Source organism: Papio anubis, chromosome 11, assembly GCF_008728515.1.
Source record: "Papio anubis isolate 15944 chromosome 11, Panubis1.0, whole genome shotgun sequence".
Classification (NCBI taxonomy): domain Eukaryota; kingdom Metazoa; phylum Chordata; class Mammalia; order Primates; family Cercopithecidae; genus Papio; species Papio anubis.
The window spans coordinates 74,836,380-74,858,401 of record NC_044986.1 but is presented as its reverse complement, the minus strand read 5'-3'; the positions used below and the strand labels follow the sequence as shown (position 1 = coordinate 74,858,401).

Below are 22,022 nucleotides of genomic sequence, written 5' to 3'. Positions count from 1 at the left end.
CCTCAAGAGAGTCTCCTTCCCTGTCTGGTCCTCAGTTTCCCCCATGTGTACAATGTGGAGGTTAGCCTAGATCTGCAATGGCAAAGAATTGTCATTTTGTATACCAACTCTAATCAATTGATAGTGACTTCTTGGAGCACTCAGATGAGAAGAATTCTGAGCTTAGTAGAGACACAATTGATTAGTGATGTCTGCCATAGGCACAAGTGGGAGTGGAGGTGGCATGTGTGCTACTCTATCCTTTATCTTCTGAGTCTTGACACTGTGTGGGTCTCTGACCTGACTCCTTGGGTTTATACTGAATTCCAACCTGCAGTGTGCTGGAGGTGGCTCACACCCACTCGTGAGACTCAAGTGTGCTCATCTCTTCCCAACTCTGCATTTGATGATATCACATTGGTATTGTGGAGTCGGTCATGATGGGGATGTTTACCAGGAACCATTAAACATTTTTGAGCACACTAGCTCTATCCCTCCCACAGCAGGCCAGGGCTGGGAGAGAGGGGAATCCAGGCAGCCCCCAACAGTCCTGAGATCTATGGGAATCCATGTCCCCTAGAGAGTGGCCAGTGCCAACAAATGCTGGAGTCCAGATTGTTCTATCAGAGACTCGCAACCCCTGTAGCCCACTTTATTCACAATCCTCATCACAGATCTTGCTGCACACAGCCCCATTCAGGCACTCTACCCCATCTACGTGGGCACCATTCATTCCTTCTTCCTCCAGGAAGCCTTCTGAGACTGCATTCACAATTATTCCTCCCCCTATGAGCTCACATTTCACTGTCTGTCTTTGTTGGTTCTGGAATGAAAACTGCCTCTTTAGGACAGCTTCTCAGTTGAAGACTTACATCTCCTCCTTCCCCAGCACCCCCAGTCAAGATCCCACATAGGTCTAGCCATGGAATAGACACCCAGGGAGACACCAGCTGAGTCATCCACCACCTGGGGCACAGTCCTGACATGCCCACCGTCGTCATCCCAAGTAGCTCCTGATTTCCCAGATGGAGAAACGGAGCCCCAGAACAACATACAACTGCCTGAGCAGCTGAGCTGACTCTCAAAGTGAGGTCTCCAGACTCCCACTGTGTCCACAGTTGGCTCCTTCCGGTGGGTTCTTGGTCTTGCTGACTTCAAGAATGAAGCTGCAGACCTTCGCGATGAGTGTTACAGCTCTTAAAAGTGGCACGGACCCAAAGAGAGAACAGCAGAAAGATTCACTGTGAAGAGCAAAAGAACAAAGTTTTCACAACGTGGAAAGGAACCCTAGCAAGTTGCTGCTGCCCATTGGGGTGGCCAACTTTTATTCCCTTATATGTCCCCACCCACATCCTGCTGATTGGTCCACTTTACAGAGCACTGATTGGTCCACTTTACAGAGTGCTGATTGGTCCATTTTACAGAGTGCTGATTGGTGCGTTTACAATCCTTTAGCTAGACACAGAGTGCTGATTGGCATGTTTTTACAGAGTGCTGATTGGTGCATTTACAACCCTTTAGCTAGACACAGAGCGCTGATTGGTGCGTTTACAATCCTCTAGCTGGACAGAGAAGTTCTCCAAGTCCCCACTCGACCCAGGAATTCCAGCTGGCTTCACCTCTCACCATCACACTGCCTGGGGCACCCTCCCACCACACTGCCTTGGCGCCCTATCACAGAGGCTACAGAAACAGAGACTGAAGCCCACGGGGATAAGGGATCTACCCAAGGTCACAGAGCAGCCTGGGAGCAGAACCAGGGAGAAACCCAGATCGCAGCAACCCTCTATGCCAGCACCTTTCCCTTCACACCACCCTCGTCTGCCAAACCAGGCCTTGACACCACAGGGCAGGGCTCTAGGGCACATTCTCCACCTTTCTCTCCACCTCCAGGGTTAGACAGCACCAAACTACAGGGTCACCCAGCAACCAGGGGGCCACTCTCTCCAGCAGGCTGCAAGGCCCCAGCTGCATTTGGGGCCATCTCCTCCCACCTCTTTCTCCTCCGGCTGCTGCTTAACATGCACACAGGAACCTCTACGCTGAGCGTATAGATTTCTCTTTGTCTTTGGTGGTAATTATTAGCTGTCTCGGCGGGTGAATGCAGGCAGAAACAAAGGCAGCAAGGGTTGTAAAACCTTTTATCTCGATCAGGCCGCATTATTTGATAAGGTGCTAAGCTAATAGCAACGCATGTCAAATTGTGTTTAGACAGATCGAGGGGCTGGGAATGGAGGGTATATTTGTCTCCGGAAACCTGCACCTGGAAGGATAAAAAGAAAGGCACACTGATATTCGCAGCCCCGGGCTGAATGCAGACAGCCCAGCCTCTGGGACTCCTGGCTGAAAGACTCCTGGAAAGGGGGCAAAAATGAGAGGCTGAGAAAGGAGACAGTAGGCTGGTACTGTGCTTATTCCCATTCAAGCCCACCTCGGGACCCTTGCCTAGAGACCCACAGGTCCCCACCAAGGATAGCACCAAGGGTAGATTCAAATCTGGGTTCCCTGGCTTTCTTATCTCAAGCATTTATTGAACCCCAAACGTGTATATCTGTCATGTGTGTAACATTGACTGTTACTACCCACAGAATGTGTCATGACCCATATAGAATTAGTACCAAATCACGTGCAGCCTCAAGAGGCGGCCCACAAGGCAGGAAAAGTCAAGGGAAGCTTCCTGGAGGAGGTGATATTTCAACTGAGCCTTGTAGAATGGGAAGAGTTTAGAACAGGAACCTGGGAAGAAGCACCCATCAGCACTAAGCTCTAAGAGCCTCCCTATGAACTCCGGGTGGATATTCGGCTGTCTCCCTGCATCCTGCCATGTATTCCCTGTGTTCTGCCTTTCCCTGTCCCTGTGAGAGAGGCTCATTCCAGAGCATATCCAAGGTTGGCCCCTCTGTACCCTCTGTGGGAGGCAAGGCAGGATTAGAACAAGATGAGAAGGGGAGAATGCAGGTGCCACAAAGTTATCAAAGCCTTACAACGATGCATGTCTTTTGAACCAGTGACTTTATGTCTAAGAATAGTTTCTAAAGCAATAATTTAAAATGTACACAGCCATTGAGCTAGAAGGATGTCCACCACGAAACTGTTTATAATAGTGAAAAAAAAAAAATGGAAACAACCTTCAATGTCCAGCAATGCAGGATCTGTTCAGAGAAATATTTAGGACATTCACATGGAGCCATTAAAAAGTAACCACTGATCAGTTTTAGTTGAGCTTCTTTCCGGAGCAAACCCAGGACTCTAATGCAGGAAGATTTAAATTTGGAGAGGTGAGTAGGGAGGAGTGGGGAAGTGAGACAAGGAAGGAGGGCAGCCAATAATGGGCATATTTTCAAGCCAGCTACTACAGTGGAACTGGAGCCTGATCCCTCTGGGGAAGCACAGGGATCAGTGTAAAACACTTGCCTCGAAGTTATCTCACCCGAGAGGTGAGGGAGCTGGGGCTTCTCTACACCAATCCCTTCAATCATTGGTTGAGGGCTGCTGGGGCTGGGGCACAGAGAGCACCGGGTCCCCAGCATGCTCAGCCTGCCACAAGGCAGCCCCACAGGTCCCTGCAGCAAGAGAAACCAGACATAGGTACAAAGCACAGTTTTTCAGCAGGTGGAATTTCACCAGAAGCACACTGAGTGGCAGGGCCAAGGGGATGTGGGTCAGGCACTGCTGCTGTCTGCTGCAATCTGTGTTTCCTACACCGCAGCCCTCTAAAGCCAGGCTAAATGAAGACAAACTTGTTTCTTTACTTCAGGACACCTCTTGACATACTAATGGGCACTGGTGAATTTCCAAGAGCATTTCAGTGAATCTATTCGACTGTACATTGAATGTATTCAACCGTACACCTGCCCTGATTTTTTATCTCCCTAGGTGCACCTATCAAGGTTTCCCAGCACACAGCGCTGTCCTGAGCACAGTGTGGGAAATGCTGTCAGAGCTGCCTTCATATTAGCACAGAAAAGTGGAGAAGGCAGATTCTTATGGCAGTTGATCCAAGGTGCTCCCATTTTCTTAATGCGTGTAAAAAGAGAGTAACTAGCCATTTCTCATCTTGGCTTTGACCCTTAAGAAGCTTTCTTACCCAAGGAGGCACATATGGGAGCACTGAAAGGCAGCATTGCAGTCACACACACACACACACACACACACACACACAGTGGATGCAATCAAAAAGTCTATCACAAGGGAAATGCCTAAATAAACTCTGATATATGCATGCAAAGGAATTCTACCCAGCCGTTAGAACAAATGAGTTAGAGCTCTAAACACTGACACTGAGAGACCCCAAGACTAATAGTTAGGTGACAAAATCAAAGTGTAGAACAACACATGCAATATGCTACCATTTCTGTTGGGAAAAAAGCCCATCCAAACACACTAAAAGTAAAACCACATATCTCTATATGATATGAATGTGTGTGTACACTTAAAAAAAATCAGGAACGACATACATCAAAATTAGAACCGTGATTACCTCTGCAGAAAAGGGAAGCCCAGTTGGGGAGGGAGAGAGGCGACTTTGGCTTGATCTGTATTGTTTGAATTTTTCTAACAAGAATGTGTTCCCGTATTACATGTGTAATTAAAAATACATGAAAATGTTTTACAGAAGAAAAAGGAAAAGCCCGGTAGTATATTCACCAACATACCAAAATATTTACAGGGTTTATCTCTGAGTGCTGGGATTATGGGTGTTTTTAATTTTCTTGTTTGCTTATCTGTATTTTTAAATTTTCTACAAAGAGCATGCATTGTTTTTGTAATAAGAAGGGAAAAAACATAAAGTAATTTTTAATTAAATATCCACTACACAAACTCCTCATCTCCTAAGCTGGTTTGGACTTTGACTCTAGGCTTCCTAGACATTGCATTCCCACTGGGACGCCCCAAGGACAGAGGGGGCTGACCCTCCTAAGGGCCAGCTTTGTTATTCCCTCTCTGTGTGACCTCAGGTCCCTAGACGCCCTCTCTGGGCCTGGGTTTCCTCCCCTACCCAACAACAATCCTAAGACCTGCCCTGTTTTCTCCGCATGATGTCTGGGACACTGAGGAGACGATCACTGGGCTTTTTATGTAGAGCCCTGTGCTTGTATGCAGGTCACAATTCTGATGGCCAACAGAAGGAAGGGGAGCCTGACCAGGAGCCATCACCACCCACCCAGTGCAAGGACCCCAGGCCCTGTCCAGGAGGCTGTGGGTCAGTTCCGGGGAGCCAGCTGGAATTCAAAGTAGTCGGGCTGCTCAGAGAAACGTGCAAGATGCAAATCAGACACGTGAGTGGCGCCCGGCTGGAAGAACTATGTCTCCCTCCAAGCGGGGCTCTGAGTGTCAGATTTTCCACTCTGTTTCTCTGTAGCATGTTCTGCACATCCCAGTGCTAAAAATAACTGTGGCGCGTGAGTGGGGGAGCAGCCCCAGAGTGGCTCCAAGAGCCGCCGGGGCGGTTTGGCACGCCAACCTCCTTCATCTGGGTAGTACAAGCCCCAGTGGCAGAGGTTGGGGTCTGTTCCCCCAACATGAACCCCTCTCCCTTTTCCTGCCACCTCTTTCCCTGTGTCTGGAAATTCTTCCTCCCTTTGTGACCCCAGGGACCCAGAGAGCTGGCAGCTCTGGAAATTACAGGGATAGAAAGCCCAGAAGAGGTCATCTCATCCACTTCTTGGGAGAACACAGTCACCCCTAAATCCTTAAGGACAACAGAGAAAGTCCTCTAAGTCTAAAACCAATCACTGAAATCCAATCTGGCAAATGGCGCACAGTCTCTGCTACTTGGAAAGTTATTCCTTGAGTCTAGCTGGGATCTCTGCTGCTACAGCCAAAGTCCAGCTCCTGTTGTTCCCACACTAGGGAGAGGAGAAGAGAATTGCTAATCCCAAATACAAATTCAACTGAACATAAGAGACGTGTGTGGACCGGTGGCCTCTACTGTCCTGAGAGCCTGGGATTCTCATACAACAGCAAGAAGGAATTATGTGTTTCTCCCTACTGAGGGTGAAACGCCAGCTGAGCAGCCGGTTGCCACGTATCACAATGCTTTACTCTGTTCAACTTTGCTGAGCACCAGCTGCCCACCAGTGCAGCCGTAAGATGCATTGCCAATGCTTCTGCAGGCCTGGGGAGGAAGTCAGGAGACACAGAAACCCAAGATGGCACTTGCACCCTTAAAGAGCTTAGGGTTGAGTTTGGGACTCAGGGTTCATGCCTGGAAAGAAAACTTACATTGCACCCAACCAATGGCTGAATGAGACGCAGCAGTCAGTGCATAGCCAAGGGGTGAGAGGTTGGGGGTGTCCCTGGAGAAACAGAGCTCTGAGTTGAGAGGTCTGAGCAAAAACAGGGAGGGTGAGACCATGGACTCTGTGGGCACCAGGGACTACCGAGGGGAGGGCAAGGGCTCTGGATATCCAAGAGAGGCACGGTAGAAAACAAGGTTGAGATCTGATGGTGAAGCCGTTTGGACGCCAAGAGGAAAGATTTGAACTTCATTCCTCAGACTACATTTCTTAGAGAATATTCCAAAATGGGGTATTAAAAAGTGATATCATGAAACAAAAGAAGGTGCATGGGGGTGTGGCATCATTAAATTTGGCAAACTGAGAAGGAAGGGATAAAGGAAGCCACGTTTCCCAAACTATTTGACCATGAGGCCCTTTCATCGCAGAGCTCCTGTGGGACTGCCATTCTGGTGAACATACTCCAGGAAAAGGGTTTTGAAAAAGCCAGGAACATCATGGCATTATCGCTTTAGGACGTTGGTCTAAAGGGCTGCTGGAGGTGGTGGCAGCTGCAGTGCAGGGCAAGGTGAGAGGGGTAGGAGAGGTGCAGGCAGCGGGCAGACCTGGAGGTGGAACGATGGCAGGCCCAGGACAGGCAGAGGGACCGTGAAGAGTCCGAAGAGCCACAGTGAAGCTACATGGGACCCTGTGCCTTCTCCAAGCCTCAGTTTCCCCTCCCGTGGAATGGGATGGCCTCTTTTCATAGGAGAGTTGGGAGGACCCTTGAGTCTGTGTGGGTGGAAGTCTGGAAAACTGGAAAGAGTCCAGAGCTCTTCTATCGACATTCAGAGGAATGGAGGCTGGCAATGGAGCGGTCGGATTAGGACAGAAAAGCCAACGATGGATTCAGGAGAGAGCAAGTAGCATGAGGCTGGAAGCCCCCAGTACCTCGATTTCCCTTCTGCTGCCTCATCTTTGTGTTGTTTCTTCCTTTCCAGCCCCTCTGACCCTTCTTCCAGCAATGCAGAGCCTCAGAGAGAACAGTGTGCAATTAGAGGGAGACTACTGGTCTCCAGGCCGGCTCCGGCAATTCCAAGCTGTACATCTCTGAGCCAGTCCCTCAACTTCTCTGAGCCTCAGTTTCCTCATCTGTGAAAGGAAGAGAAGGGCGATGATAATAACAACGCATTTGAGGTCTCTCCAGGTGCTGGGCCGAGTTCTTGCTTTATGACAACTCAATGAAACAGGAACTATTGCCACTCCTGTTTGACACGTGGAAACTGAGGTGCTGAGAAGTGAAGGGAGTTGCGCAGGGTGACACAGGGAGTGAATAAGCCAGGACAGGCCCACTGCAGATGGCTGTTGGGAAGGTTGGATGAAATCATGGAAAAGAAATATTCTTAAGACTGGCATTTGCTTGTCATCTTACAATGCCATTAGGATGCTGTGGCAGATTGCATTTTCCAAAGATGCCCACCATACCATCACCCATCCCACAGGCTTTTTGGCAATATGACCTTCCCCTCCTCTATCAAGAAGTGGGTTCTATTTCTCTGCCTTCTTGAATTTGGGTGGGTCATGATGATTTTTTCCAAAAGAACAGGAGGAAGAGACCTTGTGCCAGTCCAAGCCTAGCCCTTAACTGGCCTGACAGCCTCCACTGGCTGTGTCCTGGGAGCTAGCTGCTACATAAAAAACATAACTACCCTGAGCCTACACTGCTGGGAGAGGCCCAAGCCACGTGAAGGGCCCTGGAGGATGAGATGCTGCAAGGAGAGAGGCAAAGACCCCAAGAAGCCAACCTCAACCACCACATGAGAGACCCAGGTGAGTCCCAGACAACCCAGAGAACAGAGCAAAATAAGAAGACATTGCTCAAAGCCCCTCTGTCCTGGGGTGGTTGTTACACAGCAGTAGAGAACCAGTCAGATGTGGCCCTCTTTCCACTTTCAGCTCTAATGGAGAAGGTCGCCACAAAACGATGAGGAAGAAGAAAGAAGGGGGTGGTGGAGTCAGGACTGCAAGGAGCTAAGGCAGGGAACTCCCCTCTGCCTCTGCCTCTGGGCCCCAGCCTCAGAATCAGCCCAGCTTAGAGCCCTTAGACAGTGGCCAGGCCATGACTTACGATGGGGGCGGGTCAGGCTACTGGCCCCTCTGGGCTGCCGTCTCCTCTCCTGTTACGTGGGCAGCTGTGGGCTGCCCTCCCCTCTCCTGTTATGTGGAGAGCTGGATGGAGTCGATGACCCCTGAGGGCCACTGCAGCTCTTGCATTCTGGATCTCCACCGTCAGCAGCGGGGAGGGCACGGGTTCATTCTGGCTGTGGTTCTATCCAGCAGAGCCAGGAAACACTAGGGCTGGACAGACCCCAGAATCCTCAGGACATCCCCACCCCTGGGCCTTCATACCCCTAGAGAGGCCAACACCGCAGGCCTGAGGGCCAGCAAGCCCAGCCCAGCCAGACAGTGGAGCTGGAGAGCAGGAGGCCACACCTGCCGACTCTCAAACAGACACACTGTGGCCCTGAGCCTACTGGGCCCATGCCAGGATAGGCCCTTTACACGGAAGAGCCTACTTAATCCTCACAGTCATCCAGAGTGCCAGATAATGCTATTATCTCATTTCTCAGATGAAGAGTCTGAGGCTCAGACACCAGCAACGGTCAAGATCACACCACTGCAGTGTGAAGCCAGAATTTAAACCTGGAGGTCTGATTCCATGATTCTCCCTCCCTTCCACTGTGCTTCCGCTGGCGGGCACATCCACAGACACAAACACACCACCCTGCTCCCCACACGGCCCGACCTGCCCTGCTCGCTCACACACATACTTTCATGTGTGATGGCGCACACATGTAGACACATCCCATGCTGGTACACCCCAGTTCATACTGAAACCCACATTCACACGGGTTGTGTGGGTCGCACACAGACACTCCCATCCATACACACGTAGACCCAGGCACCCAGGGCCCTGATATGTGCTCACACACACACCCCTACACTCCAGCCCCACTGGCTCAGGTGCAGACATCTGCATGCATACATCCTCATCACACACGTATGCACACAAACACTGCACCTTGTTTAATGATGCCCAGGAAATGAGAGTCATTATTTTTTTTTTTTTAAAGAGCCTCTCAAATGCCAATAGATTCCAGCATGTTTTTTCAGTGCTAAAAGGTTTCACAAGCAAAAGTCACCCAACAGTGCCACCTGCTGAAGGCTGGCTATTCTCTTCCCTCCTGCCTCTCTCATCCTTAGCAGGGTGAAACCTGTCCTCAGTTTCCCCCAAAGTGCTCAGGACTTGGGAGCTGGGTGGGGGAAGGTGGGGGAGAAAGTGGGTGCAGGTGGACACAGGAGAGGTTATATTGAGGCAAGAGCACACATGGAGAAGGACTTCCAGAACAGGCAAGGAGAGGAAGACGAAAGAGACAGGGAGACAGAGAGGCCAGGCAGGTAGCGGAGAGCAGACCATGGGACTCAGAGAATAAGAGAGAGAGCACAGATAGAAAAGACTGGGGAGGGAAAGTCTGGCATGCAGGAAAGTAGATGGGAGAGATGGGGAGGGAGGATGAAAGAGACTCGAGGAAGGACTAGAGGGGCAGCCAGAAATGGCGGAGAGCCCTCCCCAACATTGGCCTCCTGGACCCACAAGTGGCAGGAGTCTGGCAGCTGGCCCTCCCTCCCTCCCTCCAGGGGTGCCTCTGATGCAGGGGCCTGAGGTTGCAGTGTTGTCCTGGAGGTGGGGATGCCCTGAAGCTCCCCTCAGCCCTCCAAACTTTTTGTCAAGCAGCCCCTGTCCCTCAGGGGCTCGGCTCCCCACCGCACACCCTGACGGCAGGTCAGGATGAGCCAACTGTCAACAGGAAAGGGCTCTTACCTGAAGTATCTGGCTTCTAAGGTGCAGAGAGACATCCAGAGAGAGAATTTGCTCAAGGCCACACAGAAAATTAGGAAGAGTCAGCTCTAGAAGCTTCAGGAGCCCAGGCACAGGCCTCTACCCCCTGTGTCAACTGAGATGAGGATCCTCACCCTCTTCTTTCTTGATAGAATCATGGAGGAAAGAGAGATTCGAATCCCCATTCAGTGGCTCCAGACCATAGGAGAGCAGGGGATTAACCCCAGGGCCCCAGGAGGAGACCGAGGCCACATTCTTGTGTCACCATATCAGTACCCACCCCTCTGGAGTCAGATGGGTCAGAGCAGGACAATCATCACTCCAAGAGAAAACCACTGACCTTCAACTCATGAGACATTGGCACTGAAAGCCCCCACTGATCCCTTCCCATGGGGACACTGAGTCCAGGGGAGTGGGGCATGCTGGGGTGAAGCAGAAGGCCTGAGCAGAGGGCATGAGAACCCCCCACCCTCCCAAGCCGGCTGCCCACACCAACCTCTTGACACTGATGGAACCAACTCCTCAAAATCCTGAGGTCTGGGCTCGCTAGAAGGTGGCAACTTTGGGGGCTTCATCCTTCCCTTCTGAGGCCTAAATTCTGGTCCTCTTCTGTCTCCCAAGGGGACACTTCTTCCAACAGAAAGGCCCCTGGCAGGGAAAGTCTTGGGGTAATTTTCTTTTTTATGAAGCCCCTGATATGTCTCATAGCTCAGCTGGAGTCACAAGGAGGCACCTCTCTCACCTTTGTAGAAATACACAGGGCTGCAGAAAGCTGGCTGACTACACAATGCAGAGCAGGTGCCGGCTTGCATCTCATTTGCATATGTTTGCATATGCTTTCTTACTTCTCAAAATACCAGGAAACTATCCTCCATTCTCCATCCTATAGCTTCTTGGCATTTACAATCTCTCCTGGCTTACACAGGGCATCTCAATGCTGTGGACTTCCATTTGCTTAGCTGGAGAAGGACTTGGATTATAAATCCAACACAATCTAAACTCCTTAAAAGAGGCATCCTGGCGCCAACCTGCTCCCTTCCCTCCTGCCAGGCCAAGACCATTCACCCCCTCGCTAAACATACCCTGTTCTTCTGTGCCAAAAAGAGTTGACTGATGCTGTTCCCTCTGCCTGAAAGGCCCTTTCCTCTCCTTCTCTACCTGAAAAGCTCCGACTCAGACATCAAAACTCAGTTCAAATGGAACTTCTGCAAAGCTATGGCTTGTGAGTTTCTCTAGTTTCTCCAGCACCTCCAAGCAGAATAATCACTTCTCAGTGGGCCCCAACCCTTTGGCTCATTAATGGCCAATAGCTAAAGGGAAAATTTATTATACCACAAAATGATATTATTCAGCATATGTCTTTCCTATTAGACAGTGAATTTGTTGAGGGCAGGAACCACAGGAGACGCAGCCATCACTACATAGCCTATAGCTCCTAGCTCTGGGAAAATGACTGTGTAATCATTGTTTGATGAATGGATGAATGAATGATTCTCTCCACGGGTCTTTATGCTCACAAATTCTGTGATTCTTCCTGCTTCATGGCTAGCTCAGACTAGGTTAAAGAGCAGTGATATTCTACTCAATATTTTACAACTTGAAATAGCACGGACAGAGGGTCCATGTGGACCCTCTCTGCTTTTGAGCACCAACCCTTCACAAACAGAACCCCAATCAGGGTCTGCAACCCCAGGTGGGGCCTTGGGCCCAGAGGTGAGGGAGGCAATGGGGCCAAGGCTGCTGTTTAGGAAACAAATAACCAAGTGGGGGAATTTACAGTCAGATAATTGGCAGCTCTGGTGCACAGTCAAATGCAGTAAATTAAGTGTTTTCCTGTAAATCAAGTTTATGATTTGCACTGGAGATGTAATTGTTAAAACTGTTCATTTTACCCGCAAATAGCAGTTGAAAGAAACCAATTTAGGAGTGACAGATTGGTTTTGATTCTAACTGTAGTGCTAAAACAGTTAATTTTAATAACATCCTTTGGACAGGAGTCTGCTTGTTACTTAATATCATAGTCAACAATTTGAAAACTGCACGTTCAGCCACTGCTGCTTCCGCTAAAAATTAATCCCATTTTTCCCCCGAATGGGGAAATTTCTCAGCAGGAAGCAGCATGTCCATGCAGAAGGGCTTTCCTCATTTGCGGGGTTACAACCCTTCCACTCTGGGGAAGGGAGGTCATAAGAAGGTGAGTTATAGGCTAACACAAAACAGGTCCTGGAATGTTGAGGCCAATGGGGACCCTCCCCAATGTAGGAATCCCTTCAGTGGCAAAAGGGATCACAGTCTGAAGCTCCTGCCTGCACACCTCCATTGACCAGGAGCTCACTCTCGCATGCCTCCTCTCCCCTGGGGTTCTACCCAGCTCTGCACCCTGAAACCATGTAGACATCAACTCCACTAACCGTGGTCCAGCCCCCCAGTAACTAGAAGGCAGTCTCCAGGTCTCTGTCTCTCCCATGTAACATCTTCCCTTCTCCAGGTTAAACATGCGCATGCCTGGTCCCCTCCTCACCCCTTGAGAGACAGAGGGGCAGTGTGGTGTGAAGGAAGACCCTTGGGCATGCATGGGTATCCACTGGATAATTCTGAATAAACAGGACAGAGTCTATCTTTCAGACTTGTCACCATCCTCCTTCCCATCTCAGGACACATACCTGAGTCTCTCAACATTCAAGTCTAGTCTATGGTGTCCAAGACTGGATTACTTTTGTCACTTACCAACTTGGATCCTAAGCACCCAGTGGGCTTACAGCTCCCAGGACTAGGGTGCCACTGGATTACAGGAACTCATAAACACTTTCAGCAGTTCACTCTAACCCCTGACAGGCTTCTAGCTCTGCTTCCAAATAGTCAGAGCTTCCCAAATATGAGCGTGTATTAGAATTACCTGGACAGCCTTCTCGCACAGATTGCTGGGCCCTACCTTCAGAGATTCTGATTTAGCAAGTCTGGGCAGAGCCAGGGAATCTGCATTTCTAGCAAGCTCTTAGGTGATGTTGATGCTGCCAGCCCACAAACCTGGCTTTGAGTAGCACTGATGTCAGAGATCTATGTTATTACCACTATCACCACCCTACCATTACAGAGGAGGAAGCTGGGGCCCAGCGGGGCAGGAAGGAGGACAAACAGCATCAGCAGGCACAATCTCCAGGGCCTTCCTCCTGGGCCCTCTCTGGGAGACTCATCCTTTCCCAAGACATTCCTGGGAGGCTCCAGACTCCCAGCAAGGAAGATGTGTGAATCAGCCCATTTACCCAGTTTTTGTTCAATTAATTTCAAGAGGTATTAGAAAGGAAAACTTTTGTAAAGAAAGGAAAAGCTGTTCATTTTCATGGCCAGCACTTGGAGGAACAGTTCTTCTGGAGCCTAGGCAATCGTTTGTAGAGTCTATTATAAAGGGAAACCTAAATCACATTTATGGCTCATACTGTAAGGCAAATGTAGGTATTAAAATTGTTCCTTTTAAATGATAAACATCCGTTGAAATGGTGCAATAGAACTGCATCAGAGACTGTTTTTACCCAAAACAAACTGACTCAGGAAAGGCAGTAAATAGGGAATTTGACTGCAGTCCCCATAACTGCTATTTACTGTAAGGAGTAGGGAGGGAGGGGCCATGGAGAGAAATGAGCTCGTGGAGACCATGTTTGTTTTAGCCACTTTAGCAACTTAACCTTGCATGGCTCTGTCTTCTCCAAGATCTGAGTGCAACAATTTCTCCCCAAAAGGGACATGGCTCCTTGTGGGGTAGATATTTTTGGTTTTTTTCTAGCCCGGTTTCAGATAGTGGGGATTTCATTTTACTGTGCATATCACAATCGTTGTGGTTTTGCTTTTGAGAGAGAAGTAATAGAAAAAATAGTTAATCACCCATTCATAATCTCTTAAACATTATTTTTAAGCTGATAGTAGCAAAACAAAATGCAATCTTTCTAACATCTTCAAGCAATTACTTGTCATTTTTCTGGTTTTCATAATAAAAGGAAATTAGTTTGGGGGAGGTGGAGTGGGGGACAAACTCCTGACTTTGAGCTTTGGGAAAATGAAGAACAGACTTAGGGTAAATCCTACCCGGGTTTTCCTGATGAAAATGAAAGCGGGAGCCAAGCAAGGGCAAGGGGTGCAATTGGGGGATGAGGCTTCTCCTGGCCCTACCCCCGACAATATGATATAATTCAGACTTGCCTCTGCCTGAAGAAATTTGGGGAGCATACAGACATCTCTCATCTACCCCAACAAAGCTCAATGAATGAAGAGTCACAGCCAGAGCCAAATTTAGCTCCTCTGAGCATCCGCCATGAGGGGTGAATTCATGTTGGATGGATGGATGGATGGATGGATGGATGGATGGATGGATGGATGGATGGATGGATTGGTGGGTGGATGGGTGGGTGGGTGGATAGGTGGATGGATGAGTGGGTGGATGGATGGGTGGGTGGGCGTATGAGTGGATGGGTGGGTGGATGGGTGGATGGATGAGTGGGTGGATAGATGGGTCGGTGGGCATATGGGTGGATGGGTGGGTGGATGGATGGATGGATGAAAATAACCACTGTTTCTTGAGATTTCCTCCATGCTGAGTAAGACTTCTCAAACTCTAAGTGTGGAAGAACCCATTTGTTTCATTTCCAGTCAATTTATTTTCCAATTTGTTGGAAATGCTTTCATGAAATAAGCTAAAATGTCACCATCGTGTCAAGCTGCTGTACAAGTATTCTTACTCTCCATTTCTATCATGACCAGTCTGCAGATGGCACCAGTCCTGGGCCCCACTAGGAACAGAACTGTTCTCAGGCTGGCTGCTAGGCACATCACACACATTCATTCACTGTCTTGCAGTCACTCTCTGAGATGGGTGCTTTTATACCCACTTTCTGGATGGGAAACCTGAGGATCAGGGAGAGTTTGTGAGTTGCCCAAATTCTAAAGCCGATGGCTACAGAGCTAAACTTTAAACTCAGAACTCTTGGGCTCCAAACCTGTATAGTTTCCTGATGCTGGGCTCTAGAAGCAGTCTCAAAGGACATAGGGTGGAGGGATGCCCTCCCAGTTGGAACCTAGGGAGGGTTCCTCCGAGGCCTCGGGTCAGGAGCTAGGAGGGGAAGGAGATGCTTGGCAGAGGCCAGGCCCCCACAAAAACAGAAGCAGGAGTGTGCAGTGGGAGGTTCAGAGAGTCATGGACCAAGCTAGAGCTGGGCAGGGAGAAGGGATCAAGGGAGCCTGGCCCTGTGGCTACTCTCTCTGGAAGTGGGGTGAGAAGCAGCCCTTGGCCCAGAGCAGAATGATGAGAAAAGTCAGCCACCCAGCTCTCTGCACCTTGATCTTCACTCTAGAGCCTGGGCTTCCCATTCTGTAGAGCAGTGACTGGCATTTTGTTTTAAATGTAAATCTGCCGGAAGACACTCCCATCAGGGTATTTCTTCCTTTAAAAGAGTTTAAGGGACTAGAGGGGTCAGAGCACTCTCATTTCCTGCTGAGCTGCTTCTGTGAAGCTTTGAGCACCAAGGATGGAGGGCACAGGGCCGGATGTTCAGAGAGGCCCAGAATGAAAGGGAGGATCAGAGAGGGCTGTGCCAGTTGCCCTAGCCGGGCCCGGCCATGCTCTCTGGGGCACCCAGGGAGGGGACAACGCTCACTTGGAGGTACAGAGGCCTCAAACTAAGCCCACATACAAAATCAGGCCTGGGAAATGAGAGTTAACATCTCACTGTGTGTCCTAGGGACCACCTGCCCAGCTCTGCCATTCAAGATTCTATTGAGAGGCTCCACAGATCCTGAGAGCACGGCCTTCCACCCCCACGCCCACCCGCATCCTGACCCCCAGGAAATTGCCCTGATCTGAAAGTCCAGAAATCCCTCCCGTTGTCTCACCTTAGAGTAGTTCCATAGGCAGGGAGGCTGCTCTGCCAGGCTGTATGCTGCAGTCGGGGTGAGGCCCCTCAGACCAGGCCTGGTACTAGGCTGGGTGAGACACGGGTGCCTTAAGAGAGGAAAGCCGGTGTTATGCCCAGAGGACTCTAACCCACTTGGGGGTGGGGGTGGTCAGGGAAGGCTTCCGTGAGGAAGGTGGAGTGGGGGAAGCAGGCCTACCTGAAGTGAGCCTTTCCTAGGGGAAGGAGGAAGGGTTGCATTTTAGGTACACCCACACACACTACCACCACCACCGCCGCCACCACCACCACGAGCATCACCACCAGCACCACCGCCACCACCACCACCACAACTTTGAGTGAAAGTCTCCTTTTTCTTTTCCTGGTGAAGAGAAACAGAATAATTTTCATAATTTTTTGGAGCTGTAGACTAAGCCCTTTACTTCCCAGGTAGGGAAACTGAGGCTCAGAGAGGTGAGATTCTGCACCCACTGTCACACAGCAAGCAGGGCATGGGGCCAGAAGTCTCCCCGCCGCTGTGATTCAAGTTGTTCCTCCCCAGCCAGGCATTACCACGCAGAAGGGAGAGAAAGGCCTCTGGAGGGAGCAAAGTCACGGCTCCCCCTCGCCTGGCTGCTCCCAGGAGAGAAGGAGCTGGGGGAGCAGCCTGTCCTGCGTGGTCCCCAGGGAGCGTATTTGCCAAGTGAAACAGCAGGGAGGCACAGCAGAAGCAGCAGTCACAATATTAAGGTCCCTCACGGTAAACAGGAGCTGTGTTGTTCCAACATCCCCCGCCACTCACCTGCCCCTCCCAGAACTACCCCTCGTGGGGAGAAGGGCGCTGCCTCCTCCCACTGGGCTCTCCTTCCCTCTCCAGAGATCCCAGCACATACATAGCTCCCTCATCAAAACCTGGCAGCTCTGAGACCTCAGAGGTGGGAGGGACATGGGTGGGCAGACTGGCTGGACTCTGGCATTGGGCCCACCCGTTCCACCCAGGAACTTATCTGCTCTGTAGCCTTGGGAGTGTTGGTGACCACAGCAACAATAATAACAATAATGGCAGCAAACACTCACACAGGCCTTAGGGGAGGCTGGACCCCCATCCCAACCAATCTCAGACAGGGTACTCACATGATCTCCACTACAACCCGGCCAAGCAAAGGCTGACAACATCCCCACTGCGAAGAGGAGGATACTGAGGCTGAGAGGGGAGGACACTTGCCCCAGGTCATAGAGCTGGGGAGTGGCAGAGCTGGGAATTGAATCCAGGCATTTTTCCTCCCTTAGCCTTGGCTGTGAGGCTGGGGAGGTAAAGGGCCTGATCCAGGCACTCTGCACCCTCCGGGGAACTGAGGCAGGGAGATGTCTCACAGCTGTGCCAGGAACAGAGAAGTGGAGGGCCCGGATGGCGGAGCAGCCTGCAGATGGGACCTTGTAGAGGAGGGGCCTGGGTTGTAGGGCACCCAGAGGAAAGAGCGTGAATCCAGAGGGATTCTGAGAACCAGGCCAGGTCAGGGGACGAGTAAGGGGTCTCCGATTCAGAGCAACAGCAAGAAGGCATTTCAGGCACAAGTGACAGCAAAGGCTTGGCGATGGAATGTTTAACCACACAGAATGCTTTATCTTTGGAGTCCTGGTGCCAGGATGGGGGCAATGATGCTGGAGAAGTAATGAAAGTACTGGCCACACTTCCAGAGCATGCACAGGCCAGGTGCTGGGCAGGTACCGGGTAACTGGCACACACGGCATCACCCAGCCTTCACCACAGACTAGGGCGGTGGCTGGATTCTCACCCATCCTGCAGGGAGAAGCTCCAAGCTTAGAGAGGTGAGTGCCTTGCCCCAGGCCAGCTGCAGAGGTGGTCAGGGTGGAGCAGGGTTTGGGTCCAGGCGATCAGGCCCCGATCCTGCTGTCTCTTCCACACCGTCCCATCCCCACACCAAAGGCAGCACTTAAGAACATAGGTTGGAGAAGCAGAAACCAAGGCACAGAGGAAAGGAAGGGGCAAGGACAAGGGCACAGCAATATGAGGCCACACCAGGACTCAGTCCCTGCTCCAGCTTCCCATCTTGGGAAAAGGGGCAGGGCTTCCTAGAGGCCCTATTGTGGTCCATGTGCCAGTGTGAGGGGATGGGGAGGGCGCAGGGAGCAGGCCGGTCACAAGCAGCTGGGGCCACCGTTAATGTCATTCCTGGGGTGATGATGAGTGATGCAAAGACCCAGGCAGTGGCTTGAAAAGATGATCCCATCCCTGCAGAACTGCCCCTGTAGGGAGAGAAAGGGTCCCTGCTCCATGTCAAGCAGCGAAGCTGTATCATTCATTCAGCTGACGTTGCCTGAGGCCCTGCTCTGAGCTGGCCCTGGGCCCACCACTGTGCAGCCTCATCCAAGCCCTTCCCCTCTGTGGGCTTTGTCAAAGGGCTGGACCAGATCCTCTCACTGATGCATGCATACGTGCATTCTCTCCTTCCTTCCTTCATTCACCAAGGGCAATACGGACCACAAGACCCAGGCCCTACTCTCAAGATACCCAAGGCTCCCTTTCAACACCAAGAGTTCAAGTTTCCCAGTGCACTGAATAGAGCCCAGCCTGCAGGTCCAGAGACGGAGACCTGGGTTCCTGTTCTGCCTGCCCTTGACTTCCCACATGACCTTGTTTTATTCTTGCATTCCACAGACATTTACTGCACGCCTATTATGTGCCAGTCCTGAACCCTGGGGCAAGCGTTAGTCCACAGAACAGTCATAGGTCCTACCTTCCTAGAGCCTTCGCTGACTGGGGAGACAGACTATACAAAAAGAAAAAAGTAGCCTCCCCGCTGAACCTCAGTTTCCCCAACCTTACAGTGAGATAACGTCAGGTGGGACTGATGAAGCATGTACTATGTGGCAGAACAAGATGACACCAGCAGCCAGTCACCGTCTATGCCTCTAACTTGATGTGGGACCTCAGGAAAGGCCCTTCACTCCTCTGGACTGCGGTTTTCTTATCTGGCAGAATGGACATGTTGCATTTCTGTATCCAGTTTAAAAAATATATGATCTATTCTTCATCACCTAAAAGCAAACATGGATTTGAGTACAGGAGGTCTGAACCCTGCCCACAAGCTCTTTCATTGATCCCTCCAGTCTCATCTCAGCTACTCCTCTGTGATCCCCAAATCTGACCCCTCGCTACTCTCTCTGATCACTCCTGCCTCTGAACATTTGCACACACTGCTTTTTTCTGCCAGAATGCCCATCCTCCAGCTCTTTTCTCTGCCTGGGTGATCCTTTAAGGTCCAGCTCCAACGGAACCTCCTCGGTTACCTTTCCCAGCTCCCACTTTACCCCAGACAGAAAGAGATTCCTCCCTGGTGGTTGGTCAATTTGTTTTCGTTTATTTTGAAATAAAAGTTTTAAAAATGCCCATGATAAAAATTTTGAACTGTTCATAAAGATGTAAAATAAGAAGATGTCTCTCCTTCCAAACCTCTCTCAATAACAAAACTAGCCCCTGCTAGTGTTTTGTGTTCTCCCAGAATATAAAGACATATATATGCATATACAGTAATAATAACAGCCAATGAGGTCTTATTCTGGGCCCAGCTCTTTTCAGGTTCTGTCTATATATTAGCACATGAGACCTCACAGCAGCTCTATGATGAGACGCTATTATTAGTTCCAGTTTACAGCCTAGGTAACGACTCCCAGAGAGGTTAAGTGACTTGCCCAAGTCACACAGCGGGTAAGTGGTAGAGCCAGGGTTCACATCACCTGTCTCTTATACACAAAATGTGTTCATACACAAACTGCTCTGCTCCTTGCTTTATTTTGCTGAAACTGCATCTCTGAATCTCTCCATATCAGCACATATCTCCATACCTACCCCATTCTGTCCTAGAGCCGTTGGCATGGAAGCACCACGTCTCACACACTTAGCCCCTTCTGACGGCCGTTTTGGGGGTTTCTTGCTGCTGTTGCAAACTATTTTGTAACCGTTGGGCTTGCGTCTGTATCTTGATGCACTTTTACAAACTCATCTGTGGAATGTGGCCCTGGAACACCTGGGCCAAAGAGCATGAGATTTTCAAGTTTTGATAGATGTCGGGGGTGGGGGGTATGTTTGCATTCTCACCAAGGCTGATGTGCCCATGGTGTGCATACCCACTTCTAGGATGCCCAGGTTGGATGTTGGCCCATCAGGGTCCCCTCCCCAAGCTGAGCTCACTCATGGAGGGGCTAGCACTTTTTCTCCCCCAGAACACATGGATGGAGCTGTGGAATTATTTGAAGGAAGATCAGGACCTTTTAAGGAGAACCATCTGGAGTCAGTTTCATGCAACAAATGGCAAGAATTTTTTTGGCACCTACTATATGCCCAGTTTTGGTATATACGAGGCAGAGATCAACCAGGGTTCCCAAACTCAAGTGCCTGCTGGGGCCAGGCAGGTGGCACAGAGGAGAATAATATGGGCTATGTGAAGGGAGGCTGGGAGGGTGCCACAGCTCAGTGCCAGCCAACAGCTGCCAGGTAAGAACATGGGGTGGGGAGCCAAATCTGACCATTTTTCCAGAATGCCAGAAATCTGGATATTTAGATGAATTTATCCTGACACTCAGCTGGACACCTGGCACTTGAGGACTCCATAGTTATTAAATGAATAGAAGAAAGAAAAAATAATTCCAGGCTTGGCAGGGTGACCCATGCCTGTAACCCCAGTGCTTTGGAGGCTGAGGCAGGAGCATCACTTGAAACCAGGAGTTCAAGATCAGCATGGGCAAGATAGCGAAGCGACCCTGTCCATACAAAAATAAACAAATAAAATTAGCCAGGCATAGTGGTGCACAACTCTAGCCCCCAGGTACTAGGGAGGCTGAGGCAGGAGGATCACTTGAGCCCAAGAGTTCAAGGCTACAGTGAGCTATGATTGCACCACTGCACTCCAGCCTGGGCAACAGATCAAGGGTCTGTCTCTTTTTTTTTTTTTTTTTTTGAGACGGAGTCTCGCTCTGTCGCCCAGGCTGGAGTGCAGTGGCCGGATCTCAGCTCACTGCAAGCTCCGCCTCCCGGGTTCACGCCATTCTCCTGCCTCAGCCTCCCGAGTAGCTGGGACTACAGGCGCCCGCTACCTCGCCCGGCTAGTTTTTTGTATTTCTTAATAGAGACGGGGTTTCACCGTGTTAGCCAGGATGGTCTCGATCTCCCGACCTCGTGATCCGCCCATCTCGGCCTCCCAAAGTGCTGGGATTACAGGCTTGAGCTACCGCGCCCGGCCCAAGGGTCTGTCTCTTAAAACAAAAAAAATAAGTGAATTCAAAAAATCAACCTCAAAATATGGAGGAATATTCATCTTGTTTCCCCATCCTACCTTCAGTAACCTTCAAAAAAGCAAGGATCATACCTTACTCCAAATACGTGTCAATTATCCAAAATTACTTAACTGTAAGTATGTGTGATTAGTCTCCACGATTCCATGTTGTGGGTGATCAAGACTGAGATACACCACGGTGCAATGCCCGGGCTTGGACAGTGGGTTTGCTGATCCTTCCTCAAGCGTCACTACCTCAGGAGACCTGGGGCAGAATGAAGTGTGCCTTCAAGGTTTGCCTTCCAAATGTGCAGCAAGAAGCCCTTGAGGCTGAGAGCCCACGAGCAGGCAGGAGCTGGGCAAGCTGAGGCAGAGAGAGGGCAGTGACAGTTTGGACACACTCCAAGAGGAAATCACCTGGGCTGGGAGCAGGAGCACCCAGGGAGCCTGGAGCTCAGCCTCCATGGAGCTCCGTGTCCCCAGACAATGCTCTTTGGCTCTCAGTACCTCAGTTTCCCACATATAAAGGGCATATTTACCATAACCATGTAAGTTATCAAACAAACCAAGAGCTATTTCTATATTTAGATTAAACCATATGAAATTGTTATTTGGTCCATCAAAAACATTTAAATATTGGCAGCAGCACTCAATCCAACCTCAGAATATCTGCAGGACATTGGGCGTAAATTGGGACTATCCTGTACAATCCGAGACATGCGGTCACCCCATGGCTCATGACCATGCCACC

General features: G+C 50.3%; 1 protein-coding gene and 1 long non-coding RNA gene across 8 annotated transcripts in view; both read right to left on the bottom strand.

Moving 5' to 3' along the window:
* Nucleotides 1-597: 597 nt before the first annotated feature.
* LOC103887513 lies at nucleotides 598-16,286 on the bottom strand. 2 transcript variants are annotated; one of them, XR_004176983.1, is made up of 5 exons: nucleotides 16,198-16,286; nucleotides 15,979-16,087; nucleotides 10,595-13,939; nucleotides 10,081-10,242; nucleotides 598-1,220 (listed from the first exon to the last, which is right to left on the bottom strand). It is a non-coding gene; the product is annotated as an uncharacterized LOC103887513 (long non-coding RNA). The 2 variants fall into 2 exon arrangements; XR_001906379.2 differs by lacking the exons at nucleotides 10,081-10,242; nucleotides 10,595-13,939 and adding an exon at nucleotides 7,149-7,349.
* A 48-nt stretch (nucleotides 16,287-16,334) lies between these two features.
* The window catches only part of LOC103887515, a 54,768-nt gene continuing 49,080 nt past the window's right edge, over nucleotides 16,335-22,022 (bottom strand). For 4 of the 6 annotated variants that reach the window (XM_017962858.2, XM_021943342.2, XM_031652324.1 and 1 more), the window contains 3 exons: nucleotides 21,405-21,536; nucleotides 19,849-20,026; nucleotides 16,366-18,245 (listed from right to left, as the gene is read on the bottom strand). In XM_017962858.2, coding sequence (XP_017818347.2) covers nucleotides 16,776-17,777 — 1,002 coding nt within the window. In that variant the 5' untranslated portion in view covers nucleotides 17,778-18,245; nucleotides 19,849-20,026; nucleotides 21,405-21,536 and the 3' untranslated portion in view covers nucleotides 16,366-16,775. The other 2 variants (XR_001906384.3, XR_002524315.2) reach the window with 2 other exon arrangements.